At 47.0% G+C, this 25542-nt stretch overlaps 1 protein-coding gene across 1 annotated transcript in view; it reads left to right on the forward strand.

Annotated features, from left to right (window-relative positions):
* Positions 1-25542, forward strand: part of SLC14A2 (solute carrier family 14 member 2) — a 402581-nt gene that overhangs the window by 331005 nt on the left and 46034 nt on the right. The window contains exons 4-5 of the mRNA XM_037033647.1: positions 21630-21814; positions 24604-24784. Coding sequence (XP_036889542.1) covers positions 21641-21814; positions 24604-24784 — 355 coding nt within the window. The 5' untranslated portion in view covers positions 21630-21640. The remainder of the gene's footprint in view (positions 1-21629; positions 21815-24603; positions 24785-25542) is intronic.

Below are 25542 nucleotides of genomic sequence, written 5' to 3' on the forward strand. Positions count from 1 at the left end.
TAATGGAGCATTTATATCTCTTACTTTGCACAGCAGAACTTTCAAAGGAAATTCATTTAATTCTGTTGCTCACACCCCTAACCCACATCCAGGAGTACTCGCTAATAACCAGCACAATTACTGCCTCCCTCCTGATAGAGAGTTCATTTCAAAAGCTCATTCGTGAATTCATTATCATGCTGGAAATGAGCTGAATCGCAGTAGATATGACCACATGACATCCTCCTGTTCCCTTCCAGTTGGGTCCATATGCGAGATGCCTGCCACAGCCCTGGTCCTGACCTGCTCTGACTATTGCACAATTAATTACCACTCAGTACCTGGCTTGAATTAGAGAAGCACGTCAGGAGTTAGGGAGAGAGAGCAGATCATTCTCTGTCTCGTTATGGGCTTGATGCACTGAGGGAAGGGCCCCCGTGGGGCCTGACTGTGGCCTACCCTCTCCAAAGGAACAGACACGAGTGTACTGAGCACTGCCTGACACGGGGCCCTACTCTGAGCACTTTCAGAGTTAGATGCTTTCTCATCCGATCCTCACCACAGCCCTAAGGTAGAGTCAGGGCCCACTGCAGAATTTGTAGGACCCAATGCAAAGTGAAAATGGGGGCCCTTGTTCAAAAAGCAGAGGAAGAGTGCAGTTAAAAGTACTAAATTATAAGACTTTTTAATTCTTCCTTGGGTGGTTTCCCTCTCTCTGTCTCTCTCCCTGTCTCGCTCTGTCTCTCTTTCTCTCTACCTGTCATGGTGTTTTTATCTGATATGTAATGTTTCCCTTCCTGGGGTACCAAGATACCTGCCACGGGAGTGTACAAGACCCTCACAGGCACCCAGAGGCCCTACCTTGCCACTCAGTGAACTCACAAAAGGCCCCCTGGCTGCCAGGTTTTTCTCCCACCAAACATCAGACTGATACCCAATCAGAGTGCAGAAATTGAGCCAGGCATCTCCCCTTCCCACAGGCCCTCTGCCCCAACCCACTGTGAGGGGGCAACCCCCAAGGGATTGCCACCTCTGAGCCAGGATGTGCTTGGTATCTGGAATGGACCAAGGTGCTAAAGGGTGTGTCGGTCAACTTGGACCCTCCACGTGCCTGTGCATAGGCAGCCAGGCCCAACTGTGCACAGAGGGTCGCAGCAGTGCCCTGGGGCCAGGGGGAGGGGGTTAGGAGGGAAAAGAGCAACTAGGTGGTCGAGAGCAAGGAGAGGCAGTTGGAGGGGGAACTGACTGTGAGCCAAGGATCCAAGCCTTCCCTTCTCATGATCCATTGTCCTATCAGACTTTACTGAATAATTGAAGATCTTTGAATTATTAAGAATTTCAATTGTAGACCATCAAACCCCAAGCCTGGGACCCTTGTAAGGACAGGCCATATGCAATTGCACTGGCTGTTTGCCCATGAAACTGGTCCTGGGTAGATATCACTACCGTCCTCACTGTGTAGATGGGAGAACACAGGCTCTGTAATTCCCCCAAGGTCACGATGCTGGGAAATGGGGGTGGGGGACACTAAGACTCAAACTCAGCCTTCTGGACACAGGGCCTCCTTCTTTATCACTTCTCTCTGTTCCCATTCCCCCAAACCTGACTGCCTCCCCCGAAGTGGTTACTACGACGCCACGTGGTCTGGTGAAAAAAGGCAGAAGAGGGTGCACACGCAGCCCTGCCCCATCCTGCTGACTATGCCGCCACTTGGCTGTGCGACCTTGGACGACTCACTCAGTTTCTCCAAGCTTTAGCCCATCCTGCCACATGGAGGGACTGTAGAGAAAACTAAAAATATTCAGTCGTAAAGTTACACTCACTTGGAAGCACCAGCATCACCTAACAGATGGAAGACAAGTGGGAGAGCCATCTCCTCCCTTTTTTGGCTTTTCCCCACCCCTCTCAAAGCAACTGACCTTGGCCCCAGGTGTCTGAAGAGGACAGTGTTCGCTCTTTGTGATGTAAATGCTCTGTGGCCACACAGTAGAGACAAGGGTGGTCTTTCCTTGAGAAACTCAGGTTCTTGCAAGAGATCAGAAGACAGAGTTCCTCAGACTCTTCCAAAGGAGTCCTCTTCTGGGCCGGCTTTCTGTTTCGTAAGGTCAAAACCTCGTACTTCCCTACTTGTAAAATGCAGACACTTACGTGCTTTTTCCAGAGCAAAAATTGTTTGACACTTCCCACTGACGGATTCAAACATTTTGACTGAACTCATTCAAGTTCCCGTCAGTTTAGTCAATTGATCTCACATCAAATATCTGTCAGCATAGCCTAGCCACATTGACTAGACGCCTTGTCTTTTTAGTTAGCTAAACTTGTTATTTCTGAAAACAAAAACAAAAACTCAAGACAAAAGTAACCCACGATTTACTTAGAAATTGACGAATAACTTCTATCAAAAAGGTACATTTTTGTCAAATGATTTTGATGTCTCTTCCCCCGGATCTACTAAACCCATCAGTTCTGTGTGGGTGGAGAGCTATTGAATAGATGTGTCAGCTTGCTGAACAAGCAGGCAGGGGAATATCACAAACAAAATCATCCAAAAGATTTCATCAGAATGGCCACTGCTCAATCATCCGCAATAACAATGAGAAATGGGATCTTGCAAACTGTATGACATATAATACCTAATCAAAACAACTTTGTGTGCTGAAGAGCATTTTTTTTCCTAGAAATTCACCTTCCTGTCTTGTTTGTCCATAACTGATAATAAGAAAATGGGTGTGATTGCCCAGATAGTTCTGTGACTTGTGCCCCAGATTGCCCATCAACAGTCCAAAAGCCAATGTCAGGGTCACTGAACACTGAGGGTGGACTGTCCTTATGGAGTCCCTTGAATGTTGTATTATACTGAATTAATTCTGAAAGATGTGATTTCTTCCTAAGTCCCGAAGATCGTGATAAATTCAGTGGTGTACACTGTCTAATTTAGACCCAAACAAAAGGGTTCAGATCAGCTTTTTCCTTTGTTAAAACTGAAACCATTAAAGCTAGCCTTTGGCACTCTCCTCTGCCTTTACTCTTTCCCCAAGTCTCAGCAGCAAACCACCTTCTCACACACCCCGTCCCAGGATGCCCACAGCCCTAATAGTGTCCCAGAGCTCTCCCTGCAAGGCAGAACCACTTAATAAACCAAGTCACATTAGGGGATTTTTGACTCGAAGTGCTAACTCTTTCCAGGGGTGCTTGCTTTTCAAAAGAGAATACAGGAAGAAGTCTGTGATTAGTTCCAAGGAGTGAATCAGTAATGGTATAATTTCAGATGCCAGGTAACTGGAGAGTGTCCAAGTGTCAGCAGACATGGGTTTAACAAAACCAGGTGTGGTGAAGAGGCACAGTGCTCAGAGATTTAGAATATATTCATTCTTGAATGCATTCACACAGAATCATGTGTCTCACTTTCGTCTAATCCAAATTTTCCACTGGCCAATTTTCTCCCGGTCACAGACACTTCTGCAATGGGAATAAGCAATTACTTATGGCTGGTCACTCACCACCTACAATTCACTTTTCCAGTTTCCCTCTGTTGCCTATACAGCGCCACTTTGTCCATCCCTGCCATTTATTGACTGTGTTCTGAGGGCTGGGAAAAACAAATCACTTCGGGAATGACTGAGGTACACAGAGGGCATCGCTTGCTAAGTTCTAAGTGACGGAACTGGTGTGTGACCCAATTGGTCCTAATGTCAAGAGAAATTCACCATCACAGGGGTGCAGGTCACCATAACCCATCCTATTGATGACGTGATTTGTGTATGGTACAAAACATTTTCCTTTTTTCTTTTATTTTGAGTAAATGTAGGAGGACAATATCCAAATCAAATAATTTTGCAGATAGCATACTCTGAATTTTAAAAACTACTTCTTTAAAGCCAACTGAAAGTACACTGCAGAGTCACAGTTCGGCTCCATAAATGCAGTAATGGTACCAAGGACCAAGGAATCTGCCTCCTTGCATTAGGGCTCAAGAACATATATTGGGTCTAGGGCAGGTCATTGCACAGTTTAAACCCAAGTCTGGGCCTAGCTCAGTGGTCTCCAAATTTCATTATTGTGCCATTCTACCAGAAGATATTTTTGAGTAGTCACTCCCAAGATATTTGATTAATTATAAATTATACCCATGTCCTTCCAACAGCCAATATGTCAAAGCACAATACACACGAGGTATAGCTCAGCTTTAATGGCAATGAATGTAAATCTTTTTAAAAGTAGATTTCATAATTTTGACTTATTGGGGGGCCTAATTTTCATCATGGCTAATAGGTTGTCATTGCCTTTACTTCCTAATGTGATAGTGATGACTTTATAATTAGAACCGAGGAAGCAATAGCCCCACCACTTTCTTGGGTTTCATTTGGGCTTATATTATCACCTGAAACTTTTTACAGGAATTATATTAATCCACTTGCCAATTTTGTGTAATTCCTTTTGTACCACGGGAGCTCTACTCTTTGTCAGAATGATGATAATAATAATTAACAATAATAATAACAATAATAATCACTAATAAAAAGCTCTTATCCAGGAAGTCTAGCTTCCAGAGACTGCACAGACAGTCACCAACCTCTTACCCTTGTGATGCTGACCTTTACACATGGTACACAAAGCCCATACATGACATGTGACAACTTGAAAGATGAGCAGAACAAGGACACCTTACGTTAGATGACAGTAAAGCTTAATCTCCTTATTTTTTAGATGAAAATGTACATCGAAGTTCTAATATTTTCAACCCACACTCCACTACCCTGTCTTACACACCCCTCAGGACACATGCCCCACTTTGGAAACTTCTGGTTCTAGTTCACCTTCAAATACAGACTTTACTGGGGAGGAAGGTAGAGAAGCCCACTGATACCAAATCAGACTTACTGTGCTACCCGTAAGTCTTGACATCCTAGGGCTACTGGGAAGCATGAAACAGTTTTAAAGAAAATGATGTGATCTGATTTGCATTCTTACAAGATTGTTCCAGATGCCCTAAAAAGAATGGATTCTGGAGCCCGCCCAGAGAGCAGAAGTTATAACGGGAGGAATTATAATGGTCTGAGTTAAGGTCACAGCTTTTAAAATGGACAGAAGTGGGCAGAGTCACAAGACAGTAAAATTTTGGTTATTAATTAAACTTGGCCAAGGTTAAACAGCTGGTAGGCAGCAGAGCTAAATTTAGATCCCCAGTCTCCTCACTCCCAATATAGTGATTTTTCTTCTGATTTGCCGTGTCAGAGAACACCTGGTCCCTCTGTTATGTGCTCCCCCAGGGAGGTAGGTGATCAGGAGCTGAGCCCAGACAGCAGCCTGTAGTTTCCAGCTGGGTGATGAAGGGAGGCAACAGGAAAGGGAAAGCACTGCCTTCTCCAGATGTATTTATCTTTACAGAATCCATGCGGGGTTCCATGACAATCTGTTTTCTGGGTACTGAATCTCATATTGAAATAACACACTTCCAGTGACAACAAACAGATACTCCAAGTAACTATTCATTCCAGTCCAGGCCTTAATAAAAACCATAACCCAGCCAGCTGAAGGGTGGACGTTGCTGGGCGGTACCAACCTGGGGAGAGAGAAACAAGCTATCGTAATCATTCCCACACGGAGTGCTCATCTAGCCTTCTGGACCGTTTGAAGTTCTTTCTTTGCACTAAAAAGTTACCTCCTCCCCAAACTCCTTCCTAATTACCCCTTCCTTCTCATCCCCTGCCCCATTTCTTACAGTAGCTATCACTCGGGGTCCAGTGTAGGAAACAGAAACCACTCCAGGCATTTTGAGCAGAAAGAGATTCAGTGCAGGGATCCAAGGGCATACAAAATTGGGCAGAGCTGTAGGAGGGAGGTCTCTAGGCTGGGGGTCAAAAGGGCCCCTGGAACACCTCAGAGCGGATCTGCCACGGGAGCTGCTGCCTCTGCGGCTACCACTGACACTGCTGAGTTCCAGAACCCACCACTGGATTCCAGAATCAGGGAAGCCAGAATCATGAAGTCAGTATAGGTACTGCCTCTCCAGCCCCACAAAGCTGGTGGCTGAGCACTGAATGACAGAAAACAGCATGCGTTCATGACCTTACTTTCGTGAGAAAACAGCTGGAAGTACAGGACTTCTGCTTCACTTCCACCTCTAAATTTTGCCTAAATGCCTCTAATTGACAAAGTTTGATATTCTTCTAAAGTCTTAGCTGCAAGGGATGCTGAGAAACTTGACTTTTAGCTTTTCAGACTCTTGGGTATAAGAAGATAGCCCAGAAGAAGGATTAAGCAAGCCAAACTACAGGTTCAAAGCTATGGGAATGCTCCGAAGAATCCATCCAACATTGTTTTTGTGTCCAACCATCCCTCAGTTCCTGGAGCATACGGATCATCAGGGCCACAACGCTTGCAAATGAAATGTCCTTGCTAAGGATGGCCAAATAATTGAATGATGGAGCACTTTAACTTCCAGTACTTTCTTACTTTGTTTTCTGATTCTGTTCCCACATTTAAGTGTTGTCTCTGCATTAAACCTACTTGAAGGAGACATTGGTTGGTATTTCTCAGGTATGTCCCACAGAGTGAGCCAAAGGCCTAAGTTCCCGAGTTAGTGGCTTGTATTTCAAAACTGTCCTCAAATTTTTTTTACCCCAAAGGACATTTCTGCCCCATGAAGCTCAACCAATGGGAAGCTAATTTTCTGCAAAAGTGTGAAACCAACAGATCTTTCTTACATGCCTGTAATCCAATTTTAGCAGGAAACTACCTCTAAATTGGTAAGCAAGTGCCCTCTACACTATTCTACCTGGTTGCTATGAAAATGAAATAAGATAACATAGGTAATAGTACCTACCACACAGTAGGTATTCAATAAATATTAGTTTCTTTTTTTTCCTCAAAAAAATCTTTTCCTCTATACCAGTCTTTCTGCTCTGGCTGGTATGACTCAGTTGGCATATCACCCTGTAACTGAAGGGTTGCAGGTTTGATTCCTGGTCAGGGCACTTACCTGGGTTGTGGGTGTGATCTCCCATTGGGGCACTGACGAGGAACAACCAATCAATGTTTTTTTTCTCTCCCTTTGTCTCTCTCTCTCTCTAAAAAAAAAAAAGGGCAATGGAAAAAAATGTCCTCAAGTGAGGATAAAAAAAGAAAAAGAAAAAATATAGAAATATATGCCTTTCTAGGTTCTTGCTAGGAGACTGACTAATCAGATCTTGGAAGAGATATCAGTGGCTAACATATTACTAACCAACTGACGAGTAAAAATTGCTCAAAATTTAGCAGCTTAAAACAACAATAGGTATTACCCTCACAATGCCTTTGGCAGAAATCCAGGAGCAACAGAGCTGGGCCGTTCTGGCCTAGGGTCTCTGAGACAGCACTCAAGACGTCAGCCAGGGTTTCTGTCACTGGAAGATGTGCCTGTGGCGGCAGGCTCCATTGCCACGGCAGCCCACTCACAGCTGACGCTGGGAACTGGCAAGAGGTTTCCGTTCCTCTCCACGAGGAACTCCTAAGGCTGCTGAGCGTCATCGCGGCACGGCAGAGGTTTCCGCCAGAGCCAGGGACTCAAGAGTACACGACTAAAGTGGCAATGCCTCCGATGGCCTAACCTCAGAAACCATACCGTCGTTTCCATAGTGGCTTACCCAGGCCAGCTCTGCGAGTGCCAGGAGGCAAGAAGGAGCAGTGAGCTCTGCCTTGGAGGCTGGCTCCCCTCTATTACCAGACTCATACATTAGCTCTGCTGGTGACTGTGATGGTGATTTGGGAGAGATTTTGAATGTCTCAGCACATATCCTTCGAGATGAATTAGTCTTTGCCGACATTTTAGCTCTGCAGTATATTTATTAGACACTCAGGAAGTATGTGAAGAATGAATAAATTTGTCCTTTAAGCAATATGTAGACATCCTCAAACACAAAGCAATTCAAGGGATAGAGCATCTACGGGCCCTTTCTTTTAAATATATTTGTACATGAATTATGGGTATGTGTGTGTGATCAAATATCATCCACAGAATGAAATAGAATATAGACCTTAGAAATGTGTAAGCTATAATTAAAAAGCACTGATGGTCACTGAATTCCCATCTATATGAATATAAGTGTATAGATATCATACAAACATATAAATATATATTCTATGTATAAGTATTCTTTCTTCTCTCAATAGAGATAAAAATATAACAACTGTGAATTACAATGAAACAATAGAATGAAACTGTATAAACCTTAACAAAGCAAAAATAACAGTAGTAATAAAATTATTAAAAATCCATTGAAGTAGCCCTGGCTGGTATGGCTCAGTGGACTGAGTGCCGGCCTGCGAACCAAAGGATCACCAGTTCGATTCCCAGACAGGGCACATGCCTGGGTTCCAGTCCAGGTCCCCAGTAGGGGACAAAAAAGAGGCAACCAAACACTGATGTTTCTCTCCCTCTTTCTCCCTCCCTTCCCCTCTCTCTAAAAATAAATAAAATATTTTTTAAATTGATTAAAATATAAGAAAACCAATTTTCTTATTTTTCTTAGTGAGAAGACACAATCAACACTACCTAAATAGGAAACCTGGAATTTTTTTTGAAAGATACAAGTTCTTAATTTTTTTCCAAATAGTTTTTCTGTTTTCTTAACCTTAAAGGGTTATAAAAACTAAAAATACTTTCCATGATGAGTAAACATTCATCTGAATTTTAGCAGTTGCCTTCATTTCACTTGAATTCATTTCTTTTTTTGAGGTCACATAAAACTGAATATAACACTAATTTTAAAAAATAGTTCGTAAGGCATGATCCTGTTTCTAGAAAATTCTTTTTGTCTGCCCATTTCTCCTTCTGCTTGTGAATTCAAGCAGAGAGATGTCTGGAAGGATAGTACCACAATGTTCACGGTGGCCATTCCTGCATTTGGAAAGGGCAGTAAGTTTCTGCTCTCTCCTGTGTGCTTTCATAGTTGAGGTTTTCACAATGAATATGCACAGTTGAATATGAAGTTTTATGAACATGATGCTGATGGAATTAAAATAAAAAGAATATTGCCATCTCCTTTTAATGCTTGTGCCCCAGAATGTTTAAAACTCAGAAGCCTTCGAAGATGTTAGGGATGGGCCGTTAGTCTGTAGAGGTGGGCTTCAGCTGCCACATGTCCTAGTGGTGAGAGTATAGACTTCATGCAGCCAAAGACAGTGGGTTCAGGCCCCCAAATAACCATTTGTCTCCTCCTGAATCGGTGGCCTCTGCCTACGCCCCTAACCAGAGCTGAACCTCTTGCAGAGGCAAATCCCTGATTCGGATTCACTCCCAGATCCTGATCAAATCCTACTTCTTAGTTCACAGTTGGTGCATTATTCTTGTGTCTGGAGAAATTAGGAACATATCCCCCAAAAAGCAGCAGCAAAATGGATATGTGGGAGGACAGGCCCCAGAAGAAGAGGGAGGCACCTGTAGAATCTGGAAAACAGAAAGAAACAGGACACAGCAGCCCCTAGCACCCAAGTCCGAGATCTGTGAACAGCTGATCTTAGGAAAATAATGATATTAAAAACCTCTCTACCAAAAGGCAAGTTTTTGGTTTTCGTGACTTTTCATCCTTAGTCTACCAGGGTTTCTCTCGGAGCATTTTGAGTGGGACAGTGAGTCCCTTGTCATTTAGCTTGCCCTGCATAGGGCAGGGCACTCAGCCTTCCTGGTCTTCACCCAGTAAATACTAGAGGTGCCCTCCAGGCACAAGATACTCCCCTCATTTCTACCTCCGTTCCACACTCCTGTCCCACACAGATGGGACCAGGGCAGCTCCATCCCTCGGCACTTACAGTTTACCTTCTGGTTTCCATTTGGACTAGAAAGCTTTTCCTTACTCACTGTTGAATCTCCAGTGACTGGCATATAGTGGGTGCTCACCCAAAACATTTGAATGAACAAACAATACCCAATACAGGATTTGCTGTGGTGGTGGAGATGCTGGTGTTTTAGGAAGACTGCCATTTTTAACTATCTACATAAATCCCTGGAAGTTGAAGCCTCTGGAGCTCGTGGACAACCCCAGAACAGACAGGAGAACTGAGGCAGAAGTTGTTGTCGACACCCACTCCGTGCCCAGCAGAGCACTAGGCCCCTGCATGTGGCCTTAGGAGGCGGTGATCACCACCCTGCTCCCCAGAGGAGGGGGCGTCCATGCTGGCTACTGTGTCTGCACCGTGGTAAATGGCAGAGCTGGTATGTGGCTGGATTCTGAAGTCCAGGCTTCTGTGTCCCACTCACTGTGACCCTGGCCTTGGGATTTGCTCATCAGCTCACCCTCCTTTCAGATGCTCTCGAGAAAACACATCTTCAGAGATTTCACAATAAGCTTAATTTGTTTTCCAGGATGTCCAGACAAATTCCATTTCTTCAGAGTCTTGGTTGTATAAATACAGCCAACTTGTCTCTCCCATTACCTCAGTCCAGCCACAGGGGTCAGAGGACAAGCATGTTGGCAACTGCCTTCAGCCACTTCCAAAATGAATACATTCCTTAATACTTGACTGATGCAACCCCAAGAGGCTTCTTGGGATCTGAAGAAAATTCATCTTGAAAGTCTGGCTTTGGTTGAAGGAGGAGAAAGGGTGGGGTAGAGCTGGAATTGTTAAGTGCTCATCTCCATGTCAGGTTTGCTCTGGTTCTCCTTCTCATGTCTGTCTGTTTCTAAGTCCAGACGATATATGCAGGAGCCACAGGGCAACGAAAAAGAGCACCCGAGTTCCTCTTCGCAGGGAAGATTGTTGCTCCCTCCTTCACAGGATTCCTGGGGGAGGGGAGGAAAAAGGGAAGCCCACCAGGAGTCTAACAGCTTGAAGCCTGTTGGCCCCTTCAGAGCAAGAACAAGGCCCAGGGCCTCAGCCCTCTGTCTCCCTGGCCCCATCTCCTCTTCTGCTGGTTTTGCTTCCCTCTCTGCGCCTGCTCCCCGCCAGCACTGCAACTTCTCCTGCTGGGACTCTCCGTTTTCTCTTCTCCCTTCTCCCCCCTTACTTTTTTCTCCTCTTCCTTCTTCTTCCCTGTGTCTATCTATTGTTCCCCAGTCCTTCCGCTTGTTCTGTACTTTCTGCCAATCACAATTCTATTTCTCATCTCACCGTTCCACCAAGTGCCCTTTTCAACTCCAGGCGGGGTTTTCCCTGCTCTCTCCTCTGGTGTTGCACAAGCTTACCGTTTGGTGGCTGGTGGTTTTCGCTAGTGCTCTCCATTCCTGCCTTCCCCCTGCCCAGCAGTCCCCACTGAAGTTCACAGCGAGGCTGCATGAGGGTGCATAACTGAAGCTCCCTAACTTTGACTAACATGGGACCATGCATCTATCCTTTTCAGGGCTGGGCAGATCTATCACCCATCTGTCTCCTCTTTACGGTCTTGTATGAGCTTACAAAGCAATGGTGAGCATTGAATTTAAACTTCAACCATTGCATGAGCTGTGATTTTCGAAGATGGCACATTTCCATGTCTGAAATTGTGCATACTCTGTGGCTACTTTCCTTGGGAATGTGCCGTTGCTACGACCCTGGGTGTGTGGGAAGCAGAAATTTAGTTTCCGCGGGCCAAGACATATGCTGGAAAGACTGGGGCATTTGGCACCTCCTTTCATCTAAAGATAGAGGATGTAAAAAAATATTTAATTAAAGTCACAAATCTAGCTTTTACTTCATTTGGGTTTTGCTGTTCCTAGCTCTAATCTGGTCTTGCTTGTCTAATCTGAATGCGTTGACCACTAAGCAAAAGTTCTGAAATGAATGAAGATTATTTCCAGGCCCTCTTCCAGCATGCATCCCCTCCTCCCATCTAGCTCTGCGTACCCACAGCCCACCTCTCAGCAACGGCCCCACCCAGTTAGATAACCACCTGGGCTGCTTAGACCTGAATGAACAGAGGAACCACCATGGGGTCTTGTCCAAATGTAGATTCAAGTCTGGGGGTGGGGCTGAGATCCCACACTTAGAAATACAGCTGATCCTCAGCCCTGTCCTGGAGCTGCAAGGAAATAAAATAGGTGCAACAGGAACAAACACAGAGACCTAGGCCAGTGCTCCCCAATCCAGGCCGCACATGAGCCTCCCCTGGGAAGCTTTTAACAACTCACTGCCCATGGTGCACCCCAGGCCACTTCCACCTGGAGGGGTGCCCAAGCATGAGCATTTTTAAGCTCCCCAGACAGCGAAGACCGTGCGCTGTCAGGGTTGTGGAGTCTGCTCTCTGGTTTAAAGAAAGGAGCATCCACACCCAGCTGAAGAGGCAGAGGGAAGTGCATCTGAAAACAACATCACCCCCACTCTCCCAGTCAGTTTTCCACCAAGCCAGAAAAAGTGAGGCTCGGCTTCATCCCGTGCGGAACACAGGCTAGGGGAGGCCAGTTTGAAGACCAGGTGACTCAGGGAAGGAAAGCCAGTGTCTGCTGCGACCCCCAAGCACGTGCAGGCATGCGGAGAAGCACGGTCCATAGGCAGGGAGGGTGGGACACGTGAGGTGCCCCTGGGGGTGGTGCTTAAGAAAGACCTGAGATTTAACACCAGCCCATTAACCACCTCCCCTCACCCAACACAACGCCTCATCCTCTTTGAACACCCCACTCTGTCTACTGAAGGCCTTTAATAGACTCTCACCTGAACGAGAGGCTCCAGGGACAGAGCCTGATGGGATCTGCCCCAGTTTCCACTCTTCCCTGGAACAGACCGACCTCCCCACTCCAATCAGCATCACTTTCAGGAAACAAACATCTGCCCAGGGAAGGTATTAGAGGGGTTTTCTTGCAAGAAATAAACTTAGCTCAGGAGGCTAAGAACTCTTGCCCTGCCAACGGAGGGGCGGCCTTACCTGCCACCCCAGGTGACACACAGGAATTCTCAGCTTTGCATCCTGGTCCAGTTCCTGAAGGGAGGTACGTGTTTGTGCACATTGAATCCAAAGACCCCAAACCTAAACTATATAAGGGCAGGCTGCAGGGAGAATCAAACACCCTCTAGCCCCTGGTCCCCACATGAGAAGACGGACATCCTCAGGTAAGGGCCCCGGGCCTGTGGCTGCTGGGGACAGAGCCCCGGTCTGAGCATTGGGCTGTGTCAGTCCCGGCTACTGTGCCAACGCCCTGTGTGACTTTAGGCAGGAGCCCTCACTTCTCTGGGCCTGCGGTAGGAGAATAGAACCCCCAAACACTCTCCCCATCACAGGCCTGTCTGCAGAAACAAAGGCAGTCACAGAGAGGCAAGTGCTTTGGAAAGCATGAGCTATGACGTCAATCAAGGTTCAAAGCAGTGCAGAATTTGCACAGTCCATAGTGAGCATGTGTGTGAGTGCATGTGCACATGAGTGTGTGCATGTGTGTGAGGGCAGGAGAGTGTGTGCACACACGTGTATATATGTCTCTCTGTGTGGATGCATGTACACACGTGTGGGGTGTACACGTGTGTGTGCCTGTGTGTGTGTGATTACTGCACTGCAAAATGGATCCTAACTGCCTCACAGGCCAAAAGGGAGATCATAGCACCCTAGATGGTCAGGAAGGCACGGGGAGGATAATAGGGCTGGGGCACACAGGCAGCGCCAGAGTGGCTCATGCAGAATGACACACATGGAGGCCAAGCCAGGCCTGAGGTGGCCATGTGGCCAGTGGAGGCCACCTGCCCAGAACAGGGACACATATGCTGCGGTGAAGCAGGACATCGGCTCAGGCAGAGTGGAGCATCCCGACCCCAGGGCAGAACCACGGCTACCTTCAGGGCTGCTTAACTTTTCCCCCAAAGGAGCCCCCACTGCTGGGGAGACCAGACACATCACCCCCAGTGACACCCAGGTGTATGTGGGGACACACCCCTGAAGTAGATGCCTGCAGATTCAAAGTACATTCCCAGAAATTTCTGTTTCAAAAATAAAAATATTTGCACTTTACTCTTTCATAAGCCCTGTTTGCTTAAATATACAACTAGTATTCCATATCTGTTCCCAGCAAGTACAGTTAGCATTCCAGAATACTGGGTGTCACCACACTCTGGGCCTGGGCCACCCCTGGGGGGAACATGCCCAGTTCCAGCAGCAAGCCACTCAGACATGGGCACCTCGGAAGCTTTCTGATCTATGGCATGACCAAGCAGTGTTTTAAGATAATCGGTCCATTAGCAATGGTGAGCTGGAGAGGGACTGGGGGGCCTGAAGTCGGGGAGACCAACTGGGAGCTGACCTGGACAGGGGAGGGGCTGGCCCAGAGGGAGAAATAGACAGATCCAGACAGAGGTTCTAGAAGGAAAGTCTGACAGCCTGTAACTGCTGTTGCTGGGAGGTAGTGAGACATCCTCAGCATACAGTGCAGTGCAGGCTCATCCCACTTTCAGAGTATCAGCTGAGAAGGTTTAGCCACGCCCCTCCAAACCTCCTTCCAAGCACAAGCTAATATCTAAGAAGGAGATCAAAGGAGCTCTGGCCTCTAACCCCACCCCACCCGATAGGCTCCCGAGCTACTCAGCTGAGGGCCAGGGCTCCCCTGCCAGGCCTGCTTGGACTCCCAGCTGGCCCTGCAGAGAACTCAGAAAGATATAGCCCCTAGCACGCTGGCCACGAGCCATCTCTAACCGGACAGTCTGCAGATGGCCCAGGGGAGGTCGGGCTGCCTCCTGACTCTCATCCCACCCGAATGACCCTGTGGCCCCAGTGAGTCAGGCTCCTCTCAGCCCACGTCAGATTCGTCGGCCCAGCTGCCAAGAACAGCTCCAAGCAGCCCTCAGTAAGAGGCAGCCCTCAGCCAAACGCTTACCCAACCCAGCCCAGGAAAGGCACCTCTCACCTTGGCCCAGCTGCAGCCCAGGCCCCTCTTCTCTGTTCCCTTGCCCTATCTGTCTCGTCACCAGGCCCCTCCTGGCTGCATCCCCTCCCTGGCCTCCAGGGGGGTGAGCCACCAGCCATGAGCCCCTCCGTCCCCATTCCAGCACCCACTTAGCCCTGCGCAGTGGATTTCTCCCTTCCAGCAGCTGTCCACCCAGCACAGGGATCATCAGCCCAGCCCCTGGCCCAGGGACCCAGCCTGACTCAGCAAGGTCCTGTCATGGCGATGTCTCTACCTTTGATCCAGTGGCAGATGGCAGAGAGTCGGGGGCTGTGTCTGGTGGGCCAAACAGAAAGAAAAGGAGAGATATGCCCTAGAGGGGAAAAAAGAAGACTTAGGATTAATCTCCACAGTGCTCTGAAGTGGAGAAGGGAGTCCACTTGTCCAGTGCTGATATGGTGGGCAGAACTGGAACTGGCCATGGGTAAGTGGCCCGGAGACTTGATGTCAGCTCCATAGACCCAAGGCTTTCTCACAACCAGAGCTGTTCACAAGGAGAACTGCCTGCCCCGCGGGGTCATAGGAACCCAGTCAGTAGTTAGAGGCACTAAAAAGTTGGGTTCCTTCATTACTTGAGAGAGACAAAGAATATTCCTCTTGGTCCTTAGGTTACAGACATTTTGGGAAACTCTACTTTTTCTATAATTGCATCAGTTGCAAAGTCCTGAGTAAAATTAATTAGTTCAACACATATTTTGGAGAAGCTGCTGCTCACTTCTCCTTCTCCAGAGTTGCTGTGACCTCAATAGCTCAGTTGATGGGAAAACGACATAAATGAGACCATTTTAGATTCACTCCCCCCCACCCCCGTGACAAGTTTGCTGGCCTAGTTAAAACCCATAGGTCACAGGGGAGGGGAGAGCTTTGAATCTGCACTGATTCACAGCAGCAACTCAAGAAACCCCTCCGATCACAGGCCCCTCTCACCCAGGACAGCAGGGATGTGCCAGGGAGGGCACAGCCCCTCTCCAGGGGCGTGAATGGGTGTTTGCCCCCCTGTCAGGGATGAACAGCCTTTCAGAGAAAAGAGCCAGGGGAAGAGTATCTAAATTAGCACAATAGAGTCGGAGCCCTGTTTTGTAAACAATGGAAGAAGAATTGGGGTCCAGATACAGGAACCAAGAACTCTTCACTGTCTGGCTTCTGATACCCTATCTTCATCTTTTATTGCCTGCTGACACCCCTCCTCACATTCCAGCTGGGTCCACAACTGGGATTTCCTGGCACAAACCATGTGTTTGTTCAGGCATTTCCTTGGCCTGGAGTGTGCTCCTTCCCTTCTTCCCAATACGAAAACCTGGCCCTCGTCTCTCCAAAGCTAGGAGGTTAGGAAGCTGCCCTCTGCTGCTGTAGCTGCCCTTGCCTCCCCTTGGCCATTGCATTTCTCCTCTCTCCCGCCACTCTCTGCAGATGAGGTCTGGGCCTTTCACTTATGCTCCTTTGGGGGTCACCCAAGGGCACATAGTAGGTACTCAACAAGGAGTGTTCTCACGAGAAGGATAGAGGAGGCTCCTTGAGGGACCATTTCAAAGCCCGGCTTTTTGGAGAGATGTGAGGCTAATCCAAACAGCCCTCTCTGTCCACATTTCTGAGGGAAAAGAAGAAGGTGTGGGCAGCCAAGGAGCGCGTGAGCACGCCAAGCAGAGAATTATGTGTTCTTGGAAGCAGGTTTAATGGACTGGCTCAGAGCTGGGCTGGGAACGGACTCTGAGACCTGTGCCTTCAGACGGGACGTGGCTCAGGAAGGGATTTTGCCGTCCAGTTCTAACAAGTGGCCGACGCCTTATGGAAAGTTTTGAAAGGCGTTCTGTTTGGGCCCAGCCAGCTTGTACTTCATCTGGTTGCTCTAGCCATCTTTCCCTTCCATTTGGGAGCACAAGAAGAGAGGAAACTAAAAATCACTGGGCGCCGCCTACATGCCAGGAACCCACTCAGCAATTTCACTCCCCTAACCGTCCTGCACTGTCCTGTAAAAGGGGAGAAAAAGGCCCATGCATTCCCTGGTGGCAGAGAAAATGGTGAAGCTGGGCATCAGGGCTGCAGCCTGCACTTTTTCCAGACACAGCGACCTTTTTTTTACAAGGTCATTTCTGCTGCACGTCTCACTCCTACCCCAAAGCCAAAATTCCCCCATTTGAACAGGATAAACATTCCCATGGCAAAGGAACGCTGTGTTCCCCAGAGGAGATGCAATCACGTTGTTTCTGCCGAGGCCACGCAGGCTTATGAAATAGAACGCTGGGCTGAGAGCCTGGACCCAGGCTCGGGGCAGCCACCCCTCCCCTGCATGCCCTAGCTGTACCCCACGAGGATGTTAAAGCAACAGAAGGAGCCCAGGGAGGGGAGCTGGGTCTGATCTTGACTCTGCAGCAAGCTGCCAGGTTTGCTGGGTCTCTGCTTCCTGTGTCCATCACAAGGTGGAAAGCTCGCTTCAGAAAGCGTGGAGTCTGACATCCATGTGAGAAACAACACCTGCTTTGTTTCCTCGCACCTTGATTTCTCCAGCTGTAACTGGCAATCTTGTTTGCATAAAGGAGGGACTCGAGGGTGGGAAAGAAAGGGCGTTTTCGGAGCTGACTCTGGAGCGTGCATCCCTGTGCAGTCATTCATTCTTCTGCGATTCATTGAACATATATTGAAGGCTTATTATGTGTCAGGCTTTCTCCTGACACAGCAATCGATAAGGTAACAGGCCCTCTACTTAAAGGGCTTGTAATGTGTATACGTATTTTCTATCAAAATAAATGTACAAATGTGTGCAGCCTCATGGCTAGGAAATAATTTTGTAAGAATTCTACCCATTCTCAACTCCAGCCTGTGTACTTAAACCCCATCACCCCTCCCAAAAAAAATCCTTGATTAGATGATATATATTGCTTTTATATTTTAACATTTCTGAAATCAAAATGCATTCTACAATTTTGATTGGCAGTACTTTCTCCTTTCTCAGTGGTACACAAAATAAAGATACATCATACAGTTGATAACATCTTAGATTCAATGAAATACATTAGGGGGGGAAATGTTATTTTTCAGCTGAATTTTTAATGGATTTCACAGCCACTGAATTTAATACAAGCTCCTTCCAAAATATGTCTGCTTCATTCAGATGTGTGGTGTCACGGAAATCATGTATCTAGATATCTAATTGCTCCTGGCTTTTTTTTTTCATCTGGATGGCTTGGAAGGAATCTTGTACCAAAAGGCCAGGATGCTTTGCTCCCTCCTGGCCACCAGAGGGAGAGAGAGCATTGGAGAGGGACAGGTTGTCAGCCTTGTTAGCTTTTGCTCTCCGAAACCCTTGCTACTGGCTCCCTCCAGAGTGGTCTGAACTCACTGACACTCACCTGCAGGGTCAGAATAGAGAAAAAAGACCCTTTTCCGGAGCAATACCAGCATCAGAAAGAGCAGTTGGTTGGATCTGAATGATATTTGCAGATCTACACTAAAAATCGGCTGTCGTTTAACGAGCTCCCCCTAGAAATGAAGACTGGTGCTGGACATGGCGGAGTACTGGCTTGGAAGTGCAGGGCTGGGGGTGGCCCCACACCCTTCTTAAGCCACTCAGGTCTCATGAGACCCACACAATTTCTAAAGCTCTCCAAGGAAACATCCCCACTCTAGTGGTCATCTGTAGCTTCCTGTCCTTCTTTCCCTCCTCCCTTCCTCATTTAGCTATTTGCCATTTAAATACCTACTATGTGCCAGGCACTGTGGTAGGAGTTACAGCAGTAAACACAACAGGGAAGGTCACTGTCCTCATGCATCTCTGATTCTGTACAAATAAATACCATAGATACTATATGAATAAAATAGATACTATATGAATAAAATTGATCATTGAATGGTGCTATAGATACTATACAAATAAAACCTATTATTGAATGGTGCAAAAAATGCTGTAAGAAAAAATACAGGGGCCCTGACAGCATGCAACAGGACACCGTCAGGGGTGTTTCTGAGAAGGTTTCTTCAAGAGTGATTGTTGAGACAAAACCTGAAAGATGAGTAGGAGTTACCCAGGTAAAAAGCAACGGGGAGAACTTCAACCAGATAGACCACCATTTGCAGAAGCCCTGATGTGGAAAAGAATGTACTTAACACCCAGGCACTAAAAGGAGGCCAGTGTGGAGCCCAGAGACGAAGGGCAAGAGAAGCACAGAGTGGCCTAAAACACAACAGGAACTCGGTGATGCACAGCCTTGCACACCGTGTTGAAGGCATGGTTTTTCTATCTGTAGCCATTGGAAGGCTTTAAGCAAAGAACTGACATAAGTAGGTGTGAGTATTAATATGACAACTTTGATCACCCTGCGGATCATGGCTTGGAGGAGAAATCTGAGAAGCAGGGTGCCAATTGGGAGGTACTGGAGAAGTGGCAAGGGATAATGGCAGCCAAATGGTGATAATGGACAAGAAGGTGTGTTTTAGAAATACAATTACTGAATTTGGAGAGTGGAGGAGGAGGGAATATTAAATTTGACTCCTGGGATTTCTAAAGGAGCAGTTTGGAAGGGGGGAACGAACTTGTCCTTGGGTGAGCACCTCTGAGGGGAGAAGACAGGACTTGGGAAGAAAACTTGGGAGTTGTTGCACTGTATTAACTTTAAGCTACTTCTGGAATATCTGCATGCAAGCGTAAACTAGACAATTACGTCTATGAATCCGACGCTCAAAACTGGGCTGGAAATAGTAGATTTTGGAGACCCAGGCATGCAGAGGGAAGGTCAAACCATGGCAAGAGCTGGGTTAACTGGGTAGGAGCATCACTAAAGAGCTGAAGGCCCCGAACAAAGCTCTGCAGATGCTCATATGGACAGGAGGAGGCAGCCAAGGAGAATGTGAAGGAGTAGCCAGACAGAGGATCAAGTATGAAGGCTAAAGAGAAGAGAGGGCCTGGAGGGATGGCCAAGTCCCATAAAGTACCACTGAGGGGTCTAGCAGGATGAGGACTGAAGCGTGTTTGGATTTGCCAACAGGGGCGTCTCAGAGCAAGCGCAGTAGCAGCAGAAAGCAGCCTGGGGTGGCTAACAAGAGAACCAAAAAATGCCAAGAGTTCATTTGAGGATGGAAAGCATAAATTTAAAGTGAAAGTAGCCTGCCCAGATATGCAGTTTTTCTCCAGCAATGCTCAGTTGTTTGACGAGAGTTGGGTTAACCTGGCTGGGATTTCACCCCACAATACTGAGGCAGGGAGAGGAGGAAGAGCAAGGGAGCTGAAAAAAGGAAAATAATGGGCCATGAAATTTAGGTTGGATAAGGAAAAAAGGGGAGATGGAGGCTGGTGGAGGTAAGGGGGCAAATGTCTCCAGGTGAAAAAAACTGTATTAGAGGGCACACTTGAGCAGGTGAGCTGGAAGTCCAGGAGGCAGTGACCAGAGGAGAGACTCAGGCTTTTGAGATTCCATAGTTTGTATGATATCAAGTCCATGTGGTGATTCTGGCAATCAGTGGCTGAAAGGAAGAGGAAAAGCAAGTCAGTAAAGATGAGGAAGAGAAGGATCTGGAAAATTAGAGAACAAATGATGACTTCGTGTCAGTGAGGTCAGTGTCAATGCCTGGACATTGCAGTTGTGGAAAATTATTGGAGTGGAGATGAAGATAACTATTAGGATCCCCTAAAGCCTTCATAGAATGAGAAGAGTAAGCAGAAAGTCAGTAATACAGCAGTGAACAGTTAGACGGGTGGTATAAGCCTCAAATAAGGGAGGTTTCTGTACAAGCAAGGTATTTAGTGGTCTGAAAGTAACAGAGAAGAACAAGAATTACCCAAACAGCCCAGGGAAATGGTGCTAGTGCAGGTATACAAAGGGGGACTTCATCCCCTTTGGAAAAGAACTCTGCCATCTTTTAGCAATGTCTGCCATGATAAGTGTAAGGAATGCTAACTCCCAGGCCAGGGATCTGCAATCACTGTCCTAAGATACACTGTCCTGCAACTCAGGGGAGGAAGGCTCAAGCAGTGGGGAAAATCTAGATCATGTTGAGGAGGCTATGCTCTGGTTCAAAACCACATCTCAAAGAAACAATAAAGTAAATGAAGGCATAACTGAACTGGAGGAGACCAAAGAAGAGCAGTTGAGATTATCGAAGAGTAATCTTATGACTATGGGAAGGGTAAAAGTGCAGTACTACCTGCAACACCAGAATAGATGGGGAAACTGAGGACCTCGGGTAGATATTGTTCCAAAGCAGTTCACGGCATAAATCCTGGTCCTAGTGCTTCCACAGAGGGGAAGGATGTCCAGCCCGGTGCACACAGCACCAGATAGGTTTTACCAGAGCTTCTTACTGTTTCTAGGGAAGGAAAGGAGAGAAGGGGCTGGAAAGAGCCCCTGAGCACTGAGGACAGAGGGGAGAGAAAGGAGACTGGAGGTCAACTGTAAGCAATGGAGGCTCCAGCAGTTGAGAAAACAAGTTCCTCTTCGATCCCCACTCGGTTGGAAGAGCACAATCTATGTGTGTGTATTAAGGCACAAATACATGCACAGCTGGCTACCACAATAAGAAAGCACAATAACCAATATAAAAAGTCGAGGAAAAATATTTTAGAAGTCAGAAAAAAGGAGAGATGTGTGTCCTAACTGGGTGGTCAAGGACATCTTCACAATGGAAATGGACTTTATTCTGGACTTGGAAGAACGAGGGTAACTTGAAAGGTAGAGGTGACATGGGTGGGGGAATGGCTGCAGGCACCTCTGGCCGCACAAGCTACTGGAACAGTGGGTCCCCTGTGTGTCAAGACAGACCTTATGCCTCCTAAGGCCTCCATCCAGCCTTAGCCAAGCCCAGGTGAGCCCAATTCTGACTCACTCGCTCTACCCATTTTTCCGCCAGTTGCATGACCCATGAGTGGCCAGCCCCTGAAGGAGATGTCTGGTTCTCACAGCAGTCCTCTTCCGGCAGAGCCTCTTTCCATCAGATGCCAACTCTATGAGGCAGGGTTAACCAGCCCTAGCTGGCCCTCCAGCCACCAGGATACATACCCAGCCCTGCCCCTCCTGGAAATGCCTGAAGAAAAGGTAAGGGAAGTCTCCCCCAAGATGTTTCCCAGGTGGGATGGGGATGGAGGGGAGAAGAGTAGTGAAAGACACTGCCTTCCCAACTGCATGGGGTGTGTGCTACATAACACCACAGAGGGGCCTCTGTTGGGAAAGGTTCTGCCCCAAATCAATACATGGCCCCACCCATGTTGGGTCCTACCCAGCCTAAAACAGAAATGTGGCTTGCATGCAATGTGATTTTAAGGACAAGTAAGAAATGCACACGTTCACACCCCAGTCTTCCAACCAGTCTCCAAAGTCTTACCCTTAGACCTGCCTGCTTGAATTACTCCAAAAGGAAGGCCTTCATCCCAACACCAGCGTTTAGCACTCCTTGTACACAGTTGCACCAGAGGTAGCCTGGCTGCAGTTACTGATGCAGAGGTGAGGGATACTAGCAACAACAAAGCCTGGGGAGAGGGGAGAACCTGATTCCCAGAGTTGCCACACTATCTTATCTAAAACTTCTAGTTTTCAGCGAACAATTATGAGACATGTCAAGAAACAAGAAAGCATGAAACAGGGGAAATAAAGCAGTCAATAGAACTGCCCTCAAGGAAGCTCAGACATTGCATTTACTAGAAAAAGATTTCAAATCACCTTAAGTAGAATCCAGAAATAACAACAAAACATGTCTAAAGAGCTAAAGGAAAGTGTGAGAAGTGTGACCACAACATCTCACCAAAAACAGAATCTCAATAAAGAGCAAATTATTTTTTTAAAAAAAGAAAGAAGTAGAAATTCTGAAGTTGAAAAGTGTAACAGAAATTAAAAAAAAAAAATTGCCAGAGGAGCTCAACATCAGATTGATGCAGTCAGAAGAATCAGAAATTTTAAAGACAAGTTCATTGCTGGCTTGTTTATCTAATGGCTTCTCTGAACTAATTCTAGAAAGCCTATGTGTTTTGTCATTTCTAGCCTGATCTCCCTGCTCAGTTAGCCTACTGGTTGGCTAATGATTGGACAAACATTTTCTCAGGGACCTGTGTGCATGCTGGGGCGTATCTTCAACACTCATCCAGGAAGTTTTCAAGTCTGCCTCAGCCTTCCCTTTCTGCTTGGTTGAGACTCAGACTCAGCCAGGTGCGAGCTTGGGGACTTCTCAGTTCTCCGCTAAGCACGCACACTGCCCGGACTCGTGCCAGCCCTTCTAGAGTCACGGGAATGTATCCAAGCTTTGTAAAACCCACTGGGGACACCCCACTCTCCAGTTTACCCTCTTAAGCTTTTTGACTGGCTCATTGCTTTCCTCAACTGTTCTCCAGCACCTCAGGCACAATTTTTTCCAGTGCTCTCAACCTTTATGGAGGAGAGAATTTTTGGAGGATATTTTGACTGATATCCTAAGGCATGTCAGTTTTGATGCAGGCAAGAGGTTGGAGAAATCTACAGAGCATCAGCATACAATTGAAATATAATGTGAGCCACCTATATACGTTTAAATTTCTACTAGCCATATTTTTTAAAAGTAAAAAGAAGCAGGTGAAACTAATTTTCATAAATCCTGTTTATCCTTATATACGAATATATAATATTATTATGTCTATTTATTCAATGTAATCAATGTGAAGTATCACTGAGAAAATTTGCACATTAATTTTCAGACTGTCTTTTAAATTCACTTAAAGCACATCTCAGTTAAGACTAGCCACATTCCAAGGGCTAAATAGCCCACATGACCTATTGGCTACTATAGTGGACAGCTTAGCTTTAGAATAAGGAATCCTGACCAGGGGGTCCTTGGACAGGATTGGGCGTGTATGAACTTGGGTGGGGAAAATAATTTACCTTTATTTTCATTAACCTCCCACAAACTTTAGCATTTCCTTCATTTGTGAATATAAGAAATGAACAACAGTCATGTTAGAACATCTGAGGTTTTTGTCATTGTCAGATCGGGTTCCCCTAGGAAGCTGACCTGGAGATTTATTTGTATGTAAGAAGTTTACAGGGGCCCTCACCGGCATGGCTCAGTTAGCCGAGCATCATCCTGCAAAGTGAAAGGTCACCGATTCAAGTCCCGGTCAGGGCGCATGCCTGGGTTGGGGGCCTGATCCCTGGTCGGGGTGTGTGCGAGAAGCAATCAACTGATGTTTCTCTCACACATTCCTGTTTCTCTCCCTCTCCTTCTCCCTCCCTTCTTCTTTCTCTAAAAATAGATAAACAAAACCTTTTTTTTAAAAAAAGAGAAGTTTATAGGGGGATGCCATCAGGGTCAATACTTGTAGAGAAATAAGGCAGCGGGATTAGACAGAAGGGGCTGGGCTGCGTGCGAAGCAGTCGCAGTAAAGACCTCAGCGGCCCCCGCGGTGAGCTCAGGAGCTGCCGGGACTCGGCAGAGCTGTCCCGAGCTGGAGCGAACAGGCCCCAGATACTCACTCCTCACTGCTGTGAAATGATACTGGGTCTTGAATCTGTCCCGCCTGTATGTGCTTTGCAGTTTTTTTAATATCATGATAGCTGCGTTTCAATGTAATTGGCTCTCTTTGTAATCCTACTTTCTTTATGTACAAACACTGCATTCTGTAAAGTCCATAGGTTTGCCAAGATTCCAAAAGGGATCCAGGGCACAAAGGGTTAGGAAGCCCTGCCACAAAGAATGTGTAGTAATCCTGGGAATAGCATGCCTGTGTGGGGTACTCTGGGCATATTTGTCTTGTGATTCTTTATATAAAAGAAAAAAAACCTGACAACCTTCTTTATCCCCAAATCCCCCCACTCTCCAAAAGCTCTATTATCTGATATTTTGTCACGGCTTCTCCTGAAAGGATCTCCGGTCATCCAACGAAGAGAGCCACGTCATGAAAATCGAACAGCCCCATGAAAGGAGTAAACGGAGAGAAAGCAGGGCTGAGCCCCAGGGCTCTGCAGGAGGCTGGGGCACCAGCCTCTTCCAAGCGGTGGGCTATCTCACGGGCGAGATGAAGGAGTACAGGAGCTGGCTGGCAGGTAAGCAACTGCCCGGAGAAGAAGCAGCCTGGCTGGGCCCGGCCAGCAAGACAGCCCTCTGTCTGACTTGGACCTAGGAAGCTCCTGGCCCCACTCACCCACAGCTGGGGCTGCTCCAGCCCTGAGGTGGCACCAGGGAGGCACAACATACCCTACTAACTTGGATTCCCCAGGTTTGGGAATTAAATGCATTTCATGAATTTTAGCTCTTTGAAAATTCTTCACTCCTTCATGGGATAATGGAATACCTACAGGACAACCACTTAGCTACGTATAAGCCATTTCCCAAATGAGCTGGTTGGTCTTTCTTTCACTTTTCCTAGCCATGCAGTATGTGCTATGTAGTATTGGCCCCACCCTCCCCCAACATTCCAAGGTTCTTTCCTTGTAGTGCCTTCCTTCTCCTCATTTCCCTAAACTAAATGCTCTAACAAATACCCCTATCCCCCTGGCCCCTCCTGAACAGACTGTCCTGGAAACCAAACCGGAGACTGAGGCAGGATGTGTGTCCCTTCTTCTGGACTTGGCTTCCTCTGGGTCCTGTCTCGTCACTCATTTCTTTCCCAAGCTTCCTTTCTCATGACTACTTTCTCTGCTACTCAGATACCAGCCTTCAACCGAGTCACAGAACACTACAAATAAAGAGTTCCCTACCGTCTCCACCTCTTCTCTTGGATCAATAAATTTCCCCTGGAATGCCCCTGAGGCTTCCTTGCCAACCGAGCCAGTGGCTGGAACGGTGTTAAATTGGTCTTGGC

This window comes from Sturnira hondurensis, unplaced genomic scaffold (genome assembly GCF_014824575.4).
Source record: "Sturnira hondurensis isolate 20B ecotype Veracruz unplaced genomic scaffold, ASM1482457v3 Scaffold0001872, whole genome shotgun sequence".
Taxonomy (NCBI): domain Eukaryota; kingdom Metazoa; phylum Chordata; class Mammalia; order Chiroptera; family Phyllostomidae; genus Sturnira; species Sturnira hondurensis.